Raw genomic sequence first — 18,646 nt, forward strand, 5'->3', positions numbered from 1 at the left:
GAAACCAAAGATAAGTCCTGATACTGGCTTATCAGATTTCCAGTTAAGCCTCGTTCAGGTTCATTTTCTAAAAATAGCTGTAGAATATTAAGAATGGTCTATACATTGTTGAGAACTATAGACCTTTTTACATAACGATTTTTCCATAGCAACTTATGTTGCATTTCGCGCATGCGCATTCTGCGTAGGGCAAAAGCGCAATAACGATAGCATACATTTAGCGCACTTAAAAGGCGTGATTTCAAGTTATGTCACCCAGAAAAAAGAAATTTTGGGATGAATTAAAGCGGTGAGTATTTAAAACGTGAATTGATATTTATAACAGATATACAAAATTAGCGGGACTTATAATTCAACGACCGAAAGTCCTCTGGTTAAGGTATCATTAGGTGACTTTTTCATCAGTAATTTAAACTATAACAGCAGGGTGTTAAAGATCACATTTTATTACCCATGTATTACATAATATTACACAATTGGTATTTCTTTGAAAGTGGATTGGCAAGGCGGTAAGTGTCAAACAGATTGACACGTGACCGGTTGTTAATTATTTGCCAGCTACTTAATTAACAATATCATTCAACCGGATCGTTTTAGTACCATGGCATTATTAATTACTTAAAATTATGAAAATGATTAATCGTAATTTAAGTAATTTTTATTTATACCAATCTCATCAATGTTTATTGATTTTGTGAAGTGACAAATAGTGTACATGACGTGAATTTCCATGTGTTACAATTAAGGAACCGGACAAAAGGTGTGTTATTCCACCACCCATCTTAACTTCACAAGAGTTTGAAAAATTATTTAAATATATAATGTAGAAATGGCGACAGGAGATTCGAAAAAAAATCGAATCTGCTTTTTCATTTGCGATACATATCTTTTTAACACATAGTTAATTTAGTCTGTTGGACTTCTATCCTAGGAAACCACTACTAGTATCATTAAATTAAAATGTAACGTAATATATGAATATTGACATTGATTTTTAAATTAAGATAATCCGTCCACAAGTTTTTCAAAGATCTGTAGGCCTATGTCTTTTTCAATTTTGTTAGATTTTGTTAGATGTTATTCAGGATTAAGAGATGCCAAACTTTCATTTATTTTCATACGTTCTAATGAGTTTTTTTAACTACTTAAATATTTTGTTAAAACGCAAATAGTTTGTCAGTCAAAACATTTTTTTTAAATTTCCGAATATGATGAGTTTTCGTGTATGAATCACCAAACATTTTGAACAATGTCGCCTTATGTTGTCTCAAAGCTGTTTTATGACATTTTCTTAATCCTGTCGTTGGGACTTTGACACACCTGAACTCACGAACACAATTATTCATAAAAAGACTATCAAATGATAATAAATGAATGGGTGATTATTAACGAAATATTGTACAGTCAATATATATAAGTGTTTCATTTTCTAAAATATAAGTCATATCACGGATTTATATTACAAATCCGTGGTCATATTGAACAGAAAAAAATGCAAAATTATAAATTTTTACATCAATACTTGCCATATACAATGTTGACATGATTTCACAGCTCTTTTTTAACAAAAGCTCATTTTGTTGTTATATGAAAGCTTGGTCCAGTGATGAAATCATGTTTGAAGACATTTATTGAATGCCATGTAAATAGTCTCTTATCATTCTTCAAAGAATAGCTATACAGTACTGTACATGAATAGTTTAATCATTAAGTTAAGATCAGATTTTAGTATAGAAATAAATAAAACTTTTTTCCTACCAATATACAGAACTGGATTAGGCCCAGCAAGACCAGTCTGTTCCTATGTGAAGAGTATTCATTTTCACTGAGGATATAAAGATTGTTCAAGTCCTATGTAGGAGCCAATTTTTTATTTTTTATTTATTGTTCTTATTCATTTTTTTGTTTGGTAAGATTGTGGTTTTCATTTTTTTTTTTGTTGAAAATTCTTGAATATGAATATATTACCAAATTTATGTTTCAGGTTTAAAATGTTAATATTTCTAAATCGGTATGGTAAACCTTCCTTTTTGCACAAACTGTATCTAGATAGAAATTATATGCAGATACAAGGATGTCCCATAGAAAATTGAAAAATATGACTCCTCTCCTTTTTAACACTAAACCAGTTTCTTTTTCAGATATACATTTCTTTGGTTTTGTTTCTTTTCATTTCAAAACTATGGGTGTTTCTTACCACTTCTAAAGTTACTGTAAATGAAGACGAAATAAGTAAAACTGTTATTTAATTGATGAAACCATATTTGTTGTTGAACTGATCGATACACAATTTTACTTAAATCGTCAATATTTTTCAAGCAATTAAGACGGCAAACTTTTGTTATTTTTACTATTTGTGTCAAAATATGATAAAGATTAATAATATAAAGTTTTAAATGGCTGTTGTTGAAACAATCTGGACATATCTATAGATCTGTTTAATTAAGAGTTAACTCAGTCAATGAAGGAACACATATAGTAGTATTCTGCCTTATAAATTGGTTGCGTGAAACCTAATCCGCTAGAGGGCCGTTATACTTTCGCTTTGGTCATTGAAAAAAAACGATATCTTTTTGCTAAAGTTTTAACCCTGGAAAAATACTGACAGGTACATTTGAATAAGCAGATTCATGTTTAAATATGCGCTTTTTGTTGCTGACTATTTTCCGTCATAGTAATAGATGGAGAATGAAAACAAAAATATTTTAGACGCACTGTTGTCTGTGCGTAATAGAATGAGTGCAGAAAATTAGAATCTACTTTCGTTTTTAAAAAAATGATTATCGAGGGGCAGCACGAAATACCCAAATATACCCAAATACACCCAAATATTGCCCAAATATACCCAAATATTGCCAAAATATACCCAAATATTTCCCAATTATACTAAAAAAAAAGGTTTTATACTAAAAAAGTGCTGTTTTAATCATGAATACAATATACACTTTCACTAAGATACAATCAAACATACCCAAATATACATTTTCCTATCACTGCGTTTTGAACCAAAATACAGTATAATTATGTACTCCATTAAAGCTATTTTTTTAAATAACATTGGACACTTGTATATGATATGAAATTTCAACAAAATTACCCCTTAAAAATCTAAGTGTAGACAACAAATATCATATCTTGATTTAAAATTGAAAGTACATTCATAAAGAACCTTATCCTATATAATACATAAGCAAATGTCACAACTTTATTTTCTTACAACATCTTAACTGCCCATTTCAACGGAATGAATGAAAGCTTTAGCAGGCTAAGTCATTGTATTTTATAAATATTTATTTATTTCTCATTATAATCTATATTTTATACAAACAAAAATAAATAATACTATATTTGGGTATATTTGGGTGTATTTGGGTATATTTGGGTATTTCGTGCCGCCGTTATCGAGCCTCATAAAATGCCCCAGCTTCTGTTTGTCCGACTGTATCATTAGAAATACACATTAAGCTTTAATAAGGCTGGTGTATGAATCAAACTGTTAAACGCTTGATTTTTAATTGCATTCTTTAAAAATTGATATTAAAATTATTATACTGTTCTCCTCTTAGTTCACGGTACTTAATGCTTTGAATCCAGAAAGAATACAACCAATTATTCTTATGGTACAAAAATTGACATAAAATATAACATATAGGTATTTTCTGCTGCATGTCACAATGAAACAACAATATATTCTGTCAAAGTTAATTTTAATGGACCAAACATAGACCATATGTCGGCCATTTTGAAAACATTGTGTCATCTTTTAAATCGCGGTAATGGTGTTACATTTCAGTTTTTTCATGTTTCAGTTAAAATTTCTACATGTTAATTTGCTTGATTTTAAATATTAAAATTAAGCTTACTTTGTAACTAAAAATTTATTTTCTCAACAAACAAGAACATTTAGAAAATGATGATTGTTTCAAACGGATGCAAAAATTTAACGGACTACTGTTGCTTTTGGCAGAAATTTGTAAAAATGTTGTTCTGTTTTACATTAAAATCTAGAGATTTAAATTTTTTTTGCACAAAAGCTTTGTTGTTTTGATGTTTGAATAAAATATGTCAATTCTGACCAAGTTTTACACCGGTCATATGAAAATATGCCATTACCGTTAATTAAGGGATGACGCGGAATTAGTGATGTTGAGTATAAATCATGCAGATGTGTGAACAAAACCAAATCTAAGTGTCGGATCAACAGGAGGTACAAAAAATTTTGTATTTAATATAAATCACTTTCACCTGTATGTTGTCAAAACATGACCTAATATAAACATGGGATTGGAATGTTAAGAATTCAGTCCTTGCTAACATGTGCTAAAAACTTACATGTACATGTACATATAATTTGTCTGTAAAGAGTGTACCAATAATGCCACCTGTGTATAGATAAGAAGACAATACAATGAAAATAAGATATCAGAATTTTGCCCTATATTACCATATTGAATAAATTTATGTCTTTAATGAGTAAAATATCATGCATACAAGTAATTACGGTTGCACAAAGGTGACATGTGTGTGTTTTTATTTATCTCTTGGGCATGTCGTGGCCATGAAATACTAAGTGGTGGCCACAAGATGGCTATTTCATGGCCACGAGATACTGTGTCGTGGCCACGAGAGTTACTAAGTCGTGGCCACGAGATACTATGTCTTGGCCACGAGATACTATGTCGTGGCCATGAGATAACTATTTCGTGGCCAAGAGATACTGTGTTGTGGCCATGAGTTACTAAGTCGTGGCCACGAAATAGCTAAGTCGTGGCCACAAGATACTATGTCCTGGCCACGAGTGCCTTAGTCGTGCCTACGAGATAGCTAAGTCGTGGCCACGAGATACTATGTCCTGGCCACGAGTTACTAAGTTCTGGCCACGAGATAACTAAGTCGTGGCCACGAGATACTGTCATTTATACAACATATTGACTGGTCAATGATTTTACATTTAGCGTCACTGTGACCTTGATTTTTGACCCAATGACCTCAAAATTATTAGATGTCATCTATTGATTAGGTGCAATGATCTTTCTGGGTTATATAAACCATGGCCTATCCCTTCTTAATTATTCAGCAGACAAGGATTTAACATGAAGTGTTTTCTTTCACCAAAATAAATGGGGTGCAACTCCCGGTGTCACGACAAGTTAAACATGTGTTGCTTTAAATTCTGCTGTCGACAGTTTAGATCCATATATTAAGAAAAAGCGACCTAATTTAAACTTGTGTTGCATGAGTTGCTCCCCTTTTCTACCGGAAAGAAAACATTAATATGACAGAACAGTAAATCTTACAGAAAAAAAATCCATTCCTTTTCGTTTCTCCTCATTTGTGATGAAATAAAATCCCCCTCCTATTGCATTCCCCCTCCCCCAAAAAGTGGAAAAAATTACTGGACATTATAAGGTTCATACATGTATATTAGATATAAACTGTAATTCTGGGGTTGAAAAGGGGCACATGATGGGTTGAAAAAAATAAATTAAGGGATGAAAAGAACAACCCATAATGTCTATCCCTAAAGGATGTCATTCTTTCCATACTTTATCCGGATCATAACTTATAACAGTTGGATTTGAAATAATATAGCATAAATTTGAAGCATGTGAGACAATTAATGGGTCACATGCAAGATCCAGATTTGTAGGGCAAAAGTCAAGGTCACACATTGACTTAAAAGGAATTTTTCATTTAAGTGGATTGATAATATTTTAAGGTCAACAACTTTCCCATTCTTAAAATGCTTTTAAAAATTAAATTGGCATTAATGTGATGGACATGATGATGATGTATCATGCATGTACATAAGAATTAGGTCTCAAGCTTAAAAGGGTTTAAGGTTATATTTGTATGTTAAAAAATCAAGGGCGGGTTTTGGGAAAATGATTACTATGTGTTGCATGCAAAAAATAGTTACCCCAGCTTAAAAAGGCGGGGTAAAACATTTTGAAAATAAAATTTTTGATTTTTTAATTTTCATAAATTTTACATTGATGGCTTTTCCCGGTCAAAAAATCATTTCTTTCCCCAAAAGTTTTTTAAAAAATTTTTTAACCCCAATACCCCGGACAGAGATAACATGTAGCCTGCGGGAATTAGAAAAATCCACTTCAAAGGAAAAGGTAATCTTTTATGTAAAAAGTTTTTTTTTTCATGAAAGTGCTTTTTTGCCCCTTTTCCCGGGCAAAAACCCCCCCATTTCTAAAATGCTTTTTTAAAATATTTGGCATGATTGTTTTTGAACAAAACCTGCAGCTCCCCAAAATAAAAGGTTTTCATTGCAAAGGTAAAGGGGTCAAAATTCCAAATTTTTTTTTCCCCGCCCATATTTTTGGGTCATTGATGGATTGAATTTGAAATAATTATAAAATAAAAACATAAAATGTTAGGCACCTTGAGCTGATGAGCCTCATGCAAGCCCCAAAAGGTAAAGGTTTTAACTTAAAAAGGCTTGTTTTTTGCCCTTTAAGAAATGGTTTTGGGAAGGAAATTTTTCATTCAAAATAATGGGTCTTTTTTTTTGGGGTTTTTTTAGTTTTTTGCTATTCAAAAGAGGGGAAAGGGGTGCCCCCTCTTTAATCGTTGTCCAAAATTTTTTTAAAAATAACATTCTCCAAAATTTAACAAAAAGGGATTTTGACCAAATTTTAACAGGATAAACCCCTTGGGGGTTTCTCTCCCCAAAAAGTAATAAAAACATTTTCCCTTGAGTAATAAGTGGGCCCAAACAGGGCTAAAAAAATTGACTAAAAAAAAAAAAATTTAAAATTTTAAAAAATTATCTTTTTTTCAAATAAAAATGCCAGGTTAAAATTTTTGGGGCCATTTTTACCTCTGAAAAACCCTGGGGCCTTCAAACCAAAAGTAATAGAAATGAATGGCCCTGGGGTCACATATTGCCCCATCTTAAAGGGAACACTTTAGTTTCCCCCATATGCTTAAATAGGAAAAAAACATTAAAAAAGTTCTTTATGAAAAAATGGCAATGCCCAGAGTTAGGTAATTGGCTTGTAGCATTTTCAAGTAGACATCTAAAAATTGGCTTGTGCCCACGGATATTTCTTCTCTGGCAAGAGATATTTTTGCATTAACATACTTATGGTCTTACAAAAGCTTAAAATTTTTCAGCCTTTCCATGGGGTCTTTAGTTTAGGTTTAAATACATTTAAATTTTCTTTTTTCAAAACACCACTTTCCCGGGGAAGCTTAGATTATTTGCATATAACTAATTGCCTAAATGGACATCTACAAATAGGTTATATAAGTCATCCCTCTGGGGTCAAACATGGCCATGCCCTTAATTGTGGTATTTTTGTTCACAGACTTGCAATGTAAAAATGTCTTAAAAGACTTCTTCGAAACTACAATACCCAAAGCTTGGATATTTGGCATGCACTTTCACCTTGTGGTCCTCTACAAAATTGATATAAATCATGTCCCTTGGGTTAAAACTGGCCTACCCTAGGGGTCAATTACTTGACATAGACTTACATAGTAAAACGATCAGTTAAGTCTTCTTGTGTGAAATTACATAGCTAATAGCTTAAATATTAATCATAGCAGACATCTACACGTATTTTAAAAATAATGCAGCCTGGAAAAAAGGGAATAAAAGAAAAAACCCAATGTGACCTCATTACTGGCTTTAACTTTTTAGCATTTATTATGTCTCTCAAGTGAGTGATTCAGGGCATTAATTCCTGTTATTTAAAAATCTTATAAAGTTTGTTTAGATATTTTTAACTTAGTGTTCATGTTTCAGAAATTAAGAGGAATAGTTCTGCAATATGAGGTGCTCTGACAGCACATGTGGTGCTGTGGGGCCGGGCAAGTTTTGTCATGAGTGTGGGTCAAAGATGATTGAAGAAGTTAAAACAGAGACTGTTGTTATATGCAATGGCAAACAAGACAATGGAGACCCTTGTCATTCAGAGCTTGTGAAGGGACAAAAGTTTTGTCCCGATTGTGGAATAAAAGTAGACCAGTCATTATTTAACCTTCAAGAGGAAAGATGCAGTAATTGTAGCAATATCCTGCTAACAGGGAAGTCATTCTGTACAGAATGTGGTCATAGAAAATATGTTACAAGTAAGTAAATTATTAAATGTTATATTTTACATCCTCGCTTAATCTAGTTTCATTTTAACTTTATTTTGGGTATTTCCTTTCTTTCTCTACATTTTTAACAAATACCCAAGTTTACAATCCCGAAACTGCAGGGGAAATTTTTTTAAAAAATAAAGGGTTTGGCCTTAAACAAAAATTTAAATTGATAGTAAGGGGAGGTGTGCAGTGTTTAAAAAAATTTTTAAAAAACTTTTTGAGGAAAAAAAAAGCCGGGAAATGTTGTTTAAAAACATATTAACGGGGGCTTTAAAAACAATTAACTTTTTTTTTAAAATTTTATTTTGGGAAAGAAAAAAATTTTTATGGAAGAGAAAGATAAAAGGTTTTTTTTCGGTTTTATACCCTTTTTTAACCTCTGAACTTCAAACATTTTTACCCTCGACTATACAAAGTATATGGAGAAAGTGCCCTACCCCCCCGGGTCGGCGTCGGCGCCCGGGCGCCCGCGCCCAGTTTTCCCAAATTAAAATTTTTTGGTGCAGTAAAATATTTTTCACTATAACTTTGTCATTTCTTAAGGTATCAACTTCAAACTTCAAATATATGTTCCTTATCATCAACCACATCTTATGTGACAAGGTTCATAACTCTAGCACCAATATTTTCAGATTTATCTCCCTTGAACTTAGAATTTTCCTTAAAAAATACTATTTTTTACTGTAACTTCTTTATTTCTTAAGGGATCACCCTCATACTTTAAATAAATGTATCTTATCATCATCCCCATCTTATGTGACAAGGGTTCATAACTTTAGCACCAATTTTTTTAAGATTTATCTTCCCTTGAACTTAGAATTTTCCTTAAAAAATAATATTTTTTACTGTTACTTCTTTATTTCTTAAAGGATCACCCTCATACTTCAAATATATGTACCTTATCATCATCCCCATCTTATGTGACAAGGTTCGTAACTCTAGCACAAATAATTTCAGATTTATCTCCCTTGAACTTAGAATTTTCCTTAAAAAAATATTATTTTTTACTGTAACTTATTTATTTCTAAGGGATCAACTTCATACTTCAAAATATATGTACCTTATCATCATCCATATCTTATGTGACAAGGTTCATAACTCTAGCTCCAATATTGCAAGAATTATCTCCCCATAACTTAGATTTTTTTACTAGAAAAATGTTATTTTTTATATAAACTTTTTTATTTTTAAAGGTATCTAACTCAAACTTCAAATACTTATTCTTTATCATCAATTACATTTTATGTGACAATGTTCATAACTCTAGAAGTAATATTTACAGATTTATCTCTCTTTGAACTTAGGATTTGCTTTAAGAAATATAATAACTTCTTTACTTTTTAAGGTATCTACTTCAAACTTCAAATATATATTTCTTATCATAACACACATGTTGTGTGAAAAGGTCCATAACTCTAGCATGACTATTTTTAGAATTATTCCCCTTGATCTGGAATTTATGTTAACAAATGTTATTTTTTTACTATAACTTAATACATAATTATACATAATTGATTTTTCTTTCATAGTTTTGTCCTCCTTACTGCGTCCAGTATTTTATTAGTCGAGCTTCGCTGTCTCCTGTGACAGCTCTTGTTATATTTTTTGATTAAGAGTGTTTTTTTGTTTTTATCTATTTGATTTTTATTTTTAGCTCACCTGTCACAAAGTGACAGGGTGAGCTTTTGTGATCGCTTTTCGTCCGGCGTCCGGCCGTCCGTCCGTCCGTCTGTAAACTTTTGCTTTAAATGACATCTCCTCATAAACCACTGAGCCAATTTCATCCAAACTTCACAGGAATGTTCCTTTGGTGGTCACCTTTAAAAATTGTTCAAAGAATTTAATTCCATGCAGAACTCTGGTTGCCATGGCAACCAAAAGAAAAAACTTTAAATATCTTCTTTTAAAAAACCATAAGAGCTAGAGCTTAGATATTTGGCATGAAACATCTTCTAGTGAGTGTCTACCAAGTTTGTTCAAATAAAAGCCCTGGGGTCAAAATTGGCCCCGCCCCTGGGGGTCATTGATTTTCCCTATATGCATATGGTAAAAACTTAAAAAATCTTCTTTTAAAGAACCGTAAGAGCTAGAGCTTAGATATTTGGCATGAAACATCTTCTAGTGAGTGTCTACCAAGTTTGTTCAAATAAAAGCCCTGGGGTCAAAATTGGCCCGGACCCAGGGGGTCATTGATTTTCCCTATATGCATATAGTAAAAACTTAAAAAATCTTCTTTTAAAGAACCCAAAGAGCTAGAGCTAAGATATTAAGCATGAAACATCTTCTAGTGAGTGTCTACCAAGTTTGTTCAAATTAAAGCCCTGGGGTCAAAATTGGCCCCGCCCCGGGGGTCATAGATTTTCCCCATATGCATATAGTAAAAACTTAAAAAATCTTCTTTTAAAGAACCATAAGAGCTAGAGCTTAGATATTTGGCATGAAACATCTTCTAGTGAATGTCTACCAAGTTTGTTCAAATAAAAGCCCTGAGGTTAAAATTGACCCTGCCCCAGGGGGTCATAGATTTTCCCTATATGCATATAGTAAAAACTTAAGAAATCTTCTTTTAAAGAACCCAAAGAGCTAGAGCTAAGATATTTAGCATGAAACATCTTCTAATGAGTGTCTACCAAGTTTGTTCAAATAAAAGCTCTGGGGTCAAAATTGGCCCCGCCCCAGGGGGTCATTGATTTTCTCTATATGCATATAGTAAAAACTTAAAAAATCTTCTTTTAAAGAACTCAAAGAGCTAGAGCTAAGATATTTAGCATGAAACATGTTCTAATGGGTGTCTACCAAGTATGTTCAAATAAAAGCCCTGGGGTCAAAACTTGCCCCGCCCGGGGGGGTCATTGATTTTTCTTATATGTGTATAGCAAAAACTTAAAAATCTTCTTTGGAAAAACCCAAATAGCTAGAGTTTAGATATTAAGCATGAAACATCTTTAAGTAAATATCTACAAAGTTTGTTAAAATAAACGCCCGGGGGTCAAAACTGGCCCTGCCCCAGGGGTGACATTGTTTTTAACTATATGTGTATAGTAAAAACTTTAAAAATCTTCTTTTAAAAATGCCAATGAGCTAGAACTTAGATGTTTAGCATGAAATATCTTCTTATGGGTGTCTACCAAGTCTGTTCAAATAAACAAATAAAAGCCCTTGGGTAAAAATTGGCCCGGGGGTGGGGGGCCTATATACAGGTGAGCGACCTCAGGGCCATCATGGCCCTCTTGTTTAGTTACATTCATTTGTACTTCCTTGGACAAAATCAAAGTTCAAATAGGAAAATAATTCCTTGTTGACTTTGATTAAACCTAAGGATATATATTAAAACAATATAACAACTTCTTATACCGTACTTTGATCCAGTAAACATGTTGCACATAATGTTGTGAAACAAAAGCTATTTCATAACACTGTAATTGACTTAGCAAAAGATAATACATTTGATTTACATGTAGTATGGAGTCACAGATTGGAAACAGTAAATTCATGATTAAATTGACTAAACTAATAAGTCTTCAAAATTTAAACACTAATATTCTCCATAAAAATCATAGAAATTATATCATTACAAGTAAAAGTTGACACCAATGTTGTGATTTAGAAAATCAAAGAAAATTGAACATTACAAACTTTACCATAACATACCCAAAGCATTGTGCTTGAACAAAATGTTCTTTTTATGAAAACAAAACTTATAGTTTGATAAACTGACTTTTCATGGTCAATTTTTGGCTTGTAGAGGTATTGTTTTTTTTGCTGATTTCTGCTATTGGTGAATGAATCGTTTTCAAATGTGAGCATATAATCCTTAAGGATAGACTAAGACCTTTAAGTTAATCTGACAAACCTTGAACTATTGGACAGACCTTGAACTTCACTCATAAATGACCTTGACCATGAAGGTGAAATTATTGAAATTTTCTTTTTTGATGTAACTCAGGCTATAACTGTGTTATTATTGAATGGGTTGACTTCATATAACAACAGAACAGTCTTTAGGATAAGATTTTCATGTAACTAAAATTGACCTTGGCTCCCTAATGACCCTCAATGTTAAATTATTGAATTTTCACTGTTTTTTAGCTAGACTATTCGAAAAGAATAAGTAGAGCTATACTAGTCACCCGAGCGTCAGCGTAGGCGTAACCACTAATGTTAAAGTTTTTGTTATGCCTCAAATATTTTCAAAGTCTTAGCTTTGAAACTTTGCACACTTGTTCACCATCATGTCCCCAACCTGTAGACAGAAGGAGGTAACTGTATCAAGCATTTTGACAGAATTATGCCCCCTTTTCGACTTACAATTTACGTTTAACTCCTCAAATATTTTCAAAGTCCATTGACATAGATGTATGGCTTTGAAACTTTGCACACTTGTTCACCATTATGACCCCAACCTGTAGACAGGAGGAGTTTATGCCCCTTTTTTGACTTAGAATTTACGTTAAAGTTTGCTTACCTGACCTAAATTATTTTCAAAGTCCATTGGCATATGGCTTTGAAACTTTGCACACTTGTTCACAATCATGCCCCCAACCTCTAGACAGGGGAGGTAACTCTATCAAGCATTTTGACAGAATTATTATGACCCTTTTTCAACTTAGAATTTACGTTAAAGTTTGCATACCACCTCAGATATTTTCATATTTCATTGCCAAGGCCTATAACATGATTTTGTAAAACAATAGCCCTTTTGTGAACTTAGAAAGTGTTACATTATCAAGGCTCTTTTACTATCAAGCACTTAGAATAGTTGAGCGTGCTGTCCTACTGATAGTCTTGTTGCTATTAAATTGACTGTAATTTTTATAAATGGATTATCTTCATATAACCTTTTGGACAAGACCAGAAAGGTTGAACTGACCTTGACCTTGAGCTTTAAATGATATTGACCATCAAGATCAAAGCATTGAATTTTGGTTAAATTGTCATAATTTTGTTACATAATTATGTAAAGATTTGATTTAAACCTACAAAAACAAGACTTGCTACCAAACAAACATATTCAGTATTGAATTTAAATTGAACTTGACTATCTTTTCTATTAAATGAAGATAAGGAAAAACTTAATTTGTTTCCTTTAATTTTCTTTTTAAAGATTTGTTTAAACAGTTTATTTGTTTGCTTTTAGAAAAAGTCCAGCGTTGCCCCTGCCTTATGGTGGTCTTGTTAAGCTCACCGTAGCACATGAGCTTTTGTGATTGCAGTTTGTCTGTCTTTCTCTCATTTTCCACAATGTTTTAAAACCACTTAATGGATTTTGACCAATATTCACAGAAATGATCCATAGGTGGTCCTTTAAAGGTGATATAAATGATGCCAGTTTAATGCATAAATAGGTTACTTTAATGTCAAGAGATATACATTATTTTTTCATCACCTGGCTGTCCTCTAAAATGTTTCATTAATCATGCCCTTAGCTAGGTGTTCTGTTGTGAAACTTCACTTCCCAGAACTATTACTAAGATAGTTGGCAACCAAAATCGTAAGCTTTTAAAAAAGTCATTATTCATTTTGTGGGCCGATTATCATTCCAACCCTACTCTATTAATTTCTTATTATTTTACAGAACAACCTTTAATTGTAAAGGAAAAGATAGAGGAAAGAAAAGGAGAACAGTCTGCTGCACAAACTGACTGCAGAATGGATGTTGATTTAAGCAAAGAACGCTCAGCTGACAGTAATGCCAACAGTTCTTTCACAGCTAGTAATGCTATATCTGAAGAAGGACCTGCTAGTAATGTAGAAGATAAAAACAATAGTTCTGAAAGTGATATAGAAATAATTGAGACACCAGCAGATAATGAGGGTACATCTATAAAAGATCAAACCGGCAACTTGGTGATAATACCTTCAAATCCCAACAAGGATCTTTCATTTGAACTAGAGAAAGTTAAGCTTCAAAATGTTGAGAGAGGAAATGTAAATATAATTCATGACCCATCAGAAACAGGTGTTGAAAAAGAGGGATCAGGATCTTCAGATAGCGAAGAGGACTCTAAATCTGATGAAAATGATTTAGGTGATTCATTTAGTACAACTGGGTCACAAGACATGGGGAAAGGGCCTACAAAACGTATCAAAAAGCAGAAAAAGTTAAAGAAGAAACAGAGAAAGGAAAGAGCTGCTATATCGAAGCGGGCTACATTACAATCAGAAAGAGTTGAAACAAATACCCAAAGTAATGGTATTACTGGAAAAGGCAATCAAGAAGGTAAAACAGATCATCAAACAAATACTCCCACATCTGGATCCAGATCTCAGGATAGTGGGTATGTATTTGGAGGAAGCTCAAGGTGGGGTGTAAGTGATCAAGGTGAGGTTAAATACCCACCTAAAATCCAAGGCAGTCTTTTTCAGATTGACAAAAAGAAAAATACTGATTCTCAAACAGGCAGTACAACAGAAGTTAAGTCTAATAGTAAAGATGATGATATGCAAGAAAAGGAAGACTCTGATGATCAAGACACAAATGAAGGTGCTGATGGTAATGAAAATGATGTGGACATGGAGGATGACAAAAATGACAATGAGGATGAAAATGATTCCAACAAAAAAGATGGAGTGCTTACACGCAAGCAAAAGAAAAAACTAAAAAAGAAAGAAGAGAAAGAGAAGAAAGAGAAAGATAATGCAGTATGTCAAACATTTTTCTTTTTTGAATGATGATTTAATATGTGAAAAGAACAAAATAGAACTAAAATTGATTAACCTTAAATACATGTATAGAATTTTCTAGCCTTGCTATTAAGAATGATGCTTGTAATGTCTGCTATATCATAGTTACTTGACAAGCATGTGTAGAGAGATTTAACAACGCAGCCGTCTGGTTTCTAAATCTATTTACTAATGATACTACAGAGAGGTGATGCCAGGTGAATTTAGGCGTGGCTTATCAGCTAGTGGCTAATACTAGCTGACCAATAGCAAGTCAATATATTACAATGCTGTAAAATTTATAAAAAATAAAAAAAGGCAATCAAGAAGGTAAAACAGATCATCAAACAAATACTCCCACATCTGGATCCAGATCTCAGGATAGTGGGTATGTATTTGGAGGAAGCTCAAGGTGGGGTGTAAGTGATCAAGGTGAGGTTAAATACCCACCTAAAATCCAAGGCAGTCTTTTTCAGATCGACAAAAAGAAAAATACTGATTCTCAAACAGGCAGTACAACAGAAGTTAAGTCTAATAGTAAAGATGATGATATGCAAGAAAAGGAAGACTCTGATGATCAAGACACAAATGAAGGTGCTGATGGTAATGAAAATGATGTGGACATGGAGGATGACAAAAATGACAATGAGGATGAAAATGATTCCAACAAAAAAGATGGAGTGCTTACACGCAAGCAAAAGAAAAAACTAAAAAAGAAAGAAGAGAAAGAGAAGAAAGAGAAAGATAATGCAGTATGTCAAACATTTTTCCTTTTTGAATGATGATTTAATATGTGAAAAGAACAAAATAGAACTAAAATTGATTAACCTTAAATACATGTATAGAATTTTCTAGCCTTGCTATTTAGAATGATGCTTGTAATGTCTGCTATATCATTGTTACTTGACAAGCATGGGTAGAGAGATTAAACAACGCAGCCGTCTGGTTTCTAAATCTATTTACTAATGATACTACAGAGAGGTGATGCCAGGTGAATTTAGGCGTGGCTTATCAGCTAGTGGCTAATACTAGCTGACCAATAGCAAGTCAATATATTACAATGCTGTAAAATTTATAAAAAATAAAACCTATTCTTTGATACAACCCTATATAAAATTTTAAATACAATCAGTCAGGATGGTCAAATTTTGTAAGAAATGTCAAAACATCTATATTCAATCACACTAATTTTATTTGGAAGAGAAATTGTTTTAAAAAAAAACTTAAATAATCGGCATTTAAGTAATGTTGAAGTTCTGTAAAATTAAGTAAAAAATTAGGGTTTTTATCCAAAGAAGAATGGTGTAATATCTGTTCAATTTTTGACATATTTAATTTCTGAAATTGTCAATATTGAACCCATAACAAACTGCCAAACAATTGAAGCATACCAACATATTTTCAGCAGGAAAAAAGTAAGAACACTAAAAGGAATAACAAAAACTCCACACCAGGGTAAGAGTATATATTATATGTTTATAATTTATATTAAGTTAATCATAGAGCATCAAAGATGACTCATATGCATTCACTGGATAAGAGTGTGTCTATTAAGACATCATGCCTTCAGATTCATGCTAATTTTCATGAAAATATTGAAAGTATATTTAAAAGTAAAAGTAAAAAAGTGCTGAAACCTGTATAATGAAATCTTCATTGAATTCTGAATTTTGCATAGAGAATAACATGCTACTGTCTTTTGATATCAATTTTATCAGGCGAGGCTGATATGGGCTAGAAAGGGCGAGGCTTGCCGAGCCCTTTCTGCCCATATCAGCCGAGCCTGATAAAATTGATATCAAAAGACAGTAGCATGTTTTTCTATTTATCATGTAACACATAACAACTGGCAAAATAAAAGAATTATCTACTTTTAAATAGCGAATTTCGTTAAAAAGGGGGATTTTTGTTCAAAGAAATAATTCTTGAAAAAAATTCCTCCGCCCCTGAAACTTACAGTAGAATTTGTTATTGGCGGCCATTTTTTCTTTCGACTCGGATAAAAGATACAACAGAATGTAGGCATAATACGATAAAATTCTTACCTTTAATTTAAACATCGATCCAAAAATCCACTTAGAATCACATAAACTAAACTTTACTGCAATTTTGTCTTGAATTGTCAAATTCAAAAGTTCACGATAATTTTGAACAATCAAAGAAAAGTCAAAATCGCAATCAAACACAAGCTTCACAAACATGCGTTTTATTTTTTTAAAACGAAACAATTTGTTCACTTATTGAATAATAATCCGGCGAAATAAAGTAAACATTTACAAGATCTCAATGAAAATCGTCTAGCCTGTTTGTTATGATTACATGTATAGTGATGACGTGAACATCGATGATGTCATTTGCAATATAAATTATGACGTCACTTCATTTAGTTTGGTGCTAAAACTATTCGCTATCTAATTTATTCGTAATTGAAATCGAAATAATAGGCCTAAATATCACACATTGATCAAGACTTGTGAGGGTAATGAATTACATTGTAGAATTCACATGCTGGTAAAAATGAGAATATAAGCAATTGAAAAAAGTCCGTTAAAATGGGCGGGGCTTATTTTTGATATCAGGTTACTGACCTGATATCAAAAATAATTATCAGGCAAGTGTTATCGGGCAGTTACCATAGCAGTTGCATGATAAATTGCTTAAACTACTATTCTAAATTGTCCCCAACTGTATCATTTTTTACTCACTTGATGAAGAAATGCATATTTTTTTATTTTTTTTTTGCAAGCATTGTCATTGGGCCAAACTTGCTGCCATTAGACTGTTTTTGTTTAAATCTTTGCTAAATGGGACGTTGTCTGGAATGCAACTTAAAGAGAACTTTGAACGTAACTATGTTGAATGGATTTAAAAACTGTATTATTGTATTAATTTTAAAATTCATAACAATAATTTCTATGTTTAGAACAAGTGGAAGCGGAGGGCGCCAAGAAAAATACACACATGTATTTTTCCATGTACTTATTAATGAAGATTTCAAGTTCAATCCAGAGAAACACAAACTTATTTTGGTTATGGAAGACCAGCATGAGAAATGGCAAAACATGACAAGAGTTTGCAGAATGAAAAAGTAAGGATTTCTTTGTTTGACAATTTTATAACTGGTCGATTTTCTGCATTTAGAAGCTGCATTATCTTTCTGTCTGCTCCAAAAATTATGTTTGAACTACTTTTCAGCAACCTTTCAAAAAGGTCTTTGCAAGGAGCTGTGGATATTAGAAGGTTGTTATAATTTAGTGATTTTTTCACAAAGTTATATCCCTTTAATGCTTTTGCTGCTATCAAATTTATGTGGCACTTTTTCTTATCATCCACTGTGTTTTTTGTTTTTGCTTTTTATATTGGTATGTTAGAAGTTTACTTTTTGCACAATATCATTTTTAGGCTCCCAAATAGAGGCATATGGTAATTGCACTGTCCATCTGTCTATCCGGAAATCTTCTCTACGCTGCATCTCCAAAACTACTGGGGAGATTTAAGTTAAACTTCACAGGATTATTTGTCACCATGCCTAGTTGTGCATAGTATCTTAAATTTCCACTTAATTTTTTTTTGCACATTTATTGCCCCTTAATGGTAAATTTTCAAGTAAAAATTAGCTTCTCCATGCTTCACCAAAACCGATCTGGGGATTTCAGTGAAACTTGCCTGGATTCTATGTCACCAAGCCTAGTTGTACATACTCTCTTGATAGTCTACTTGATTTTATTTTCACAGTTATGGCCCCTTAATGGTCTATTTTTGTGTCGCCTCTCAGAGTAGTGGCAACATATAGGGATCACTTCTCCGTCATCTGTCTTGCCGTCTGTCTGTCAGTCACAAAACTTGTCCGCACTACTCCTCAGAAACTTCTGGTGCA

General features: G+C 32.6%; 2 protein-coding genes across 2 annotated transcripts; both read left to right on the forward strand.

Annotated features, from left to right (window-relative positions):
* Positions 1 to 2,531: 2,531 nt before the first annotated feature.
* On the forward strand, positions 2,532 to 14,748 carry LOC132728389 (protein starmaker-like; the record flags this gene model as incomplete). The annotated part of the gene is given in 3 exon segments (XM_060714035.1): positions 2,532 to 2,608; positions 7,766 to 8,091; positions 13,682 to 14,748. Coding segments are annotated over 2 exon segments (1,368 nt in total), but the record flags the coding sequence as incomplete, so codon positions are not given.
* Positions 14,749 to 14,980: 232 nt separating this feature from the next.
* Positions 14,981 to 17,890, forward strand: LOC132728387 (uncharacterized). The gene is made up of 4 exons (XM_060714031.1): positions 14,981 to 14,987; positions 15,088 to 15,521; positions 16,175 to 16,224; positions 17,693 to 17,890. Exons 1-4 carry the CDS (start codon positions 14,981 to 14,983, stop codon positions 17,859 to 17,861), a joined length of 660 nt encoding a protein of 219 aa, XP_060570014.1. The 3' UTR covers positions 17,862 to 17,890.
* Positions 17,891 to 18,646: the final 756 nt, after the last annotated feature.

This window comes from Ruditapes philippinarum, unplaced genomic scaffold, assembly GCF_026571515.1.
Source record: "Ruditapes philippinarum isolate M1 unplaced genomic scaffold, ASM2657151v2 ctg4640_1_1_1_1, whole genome shotgun sequence".
NCBI lineage: Eukaryota > Metazoa > Mollusca > Bivalvia > Venerida > Veneridae > Ruditapes > Ruditapes philippinarum.

Excerpts from the sequence above, each read along its gene's own strand:
- LOC132728387 (XM_060714031.1), top strand. Across the intron at positions 15,522-16,174 it reads AGAAAGAGAAAGATAATGCA|CAGGAAAAAAGTAAGAACAC; the intron begins GTATGTCAAACA and ends ACATATTTTCAG. Across the intron at positions 16,225-17,692 it reads AACAAAAACTCCACACCAGG|AACAAGTGGAAGCGGAGGGC; the intron begins GTAAGAGTATAT and ends TTCTATGTTTAG.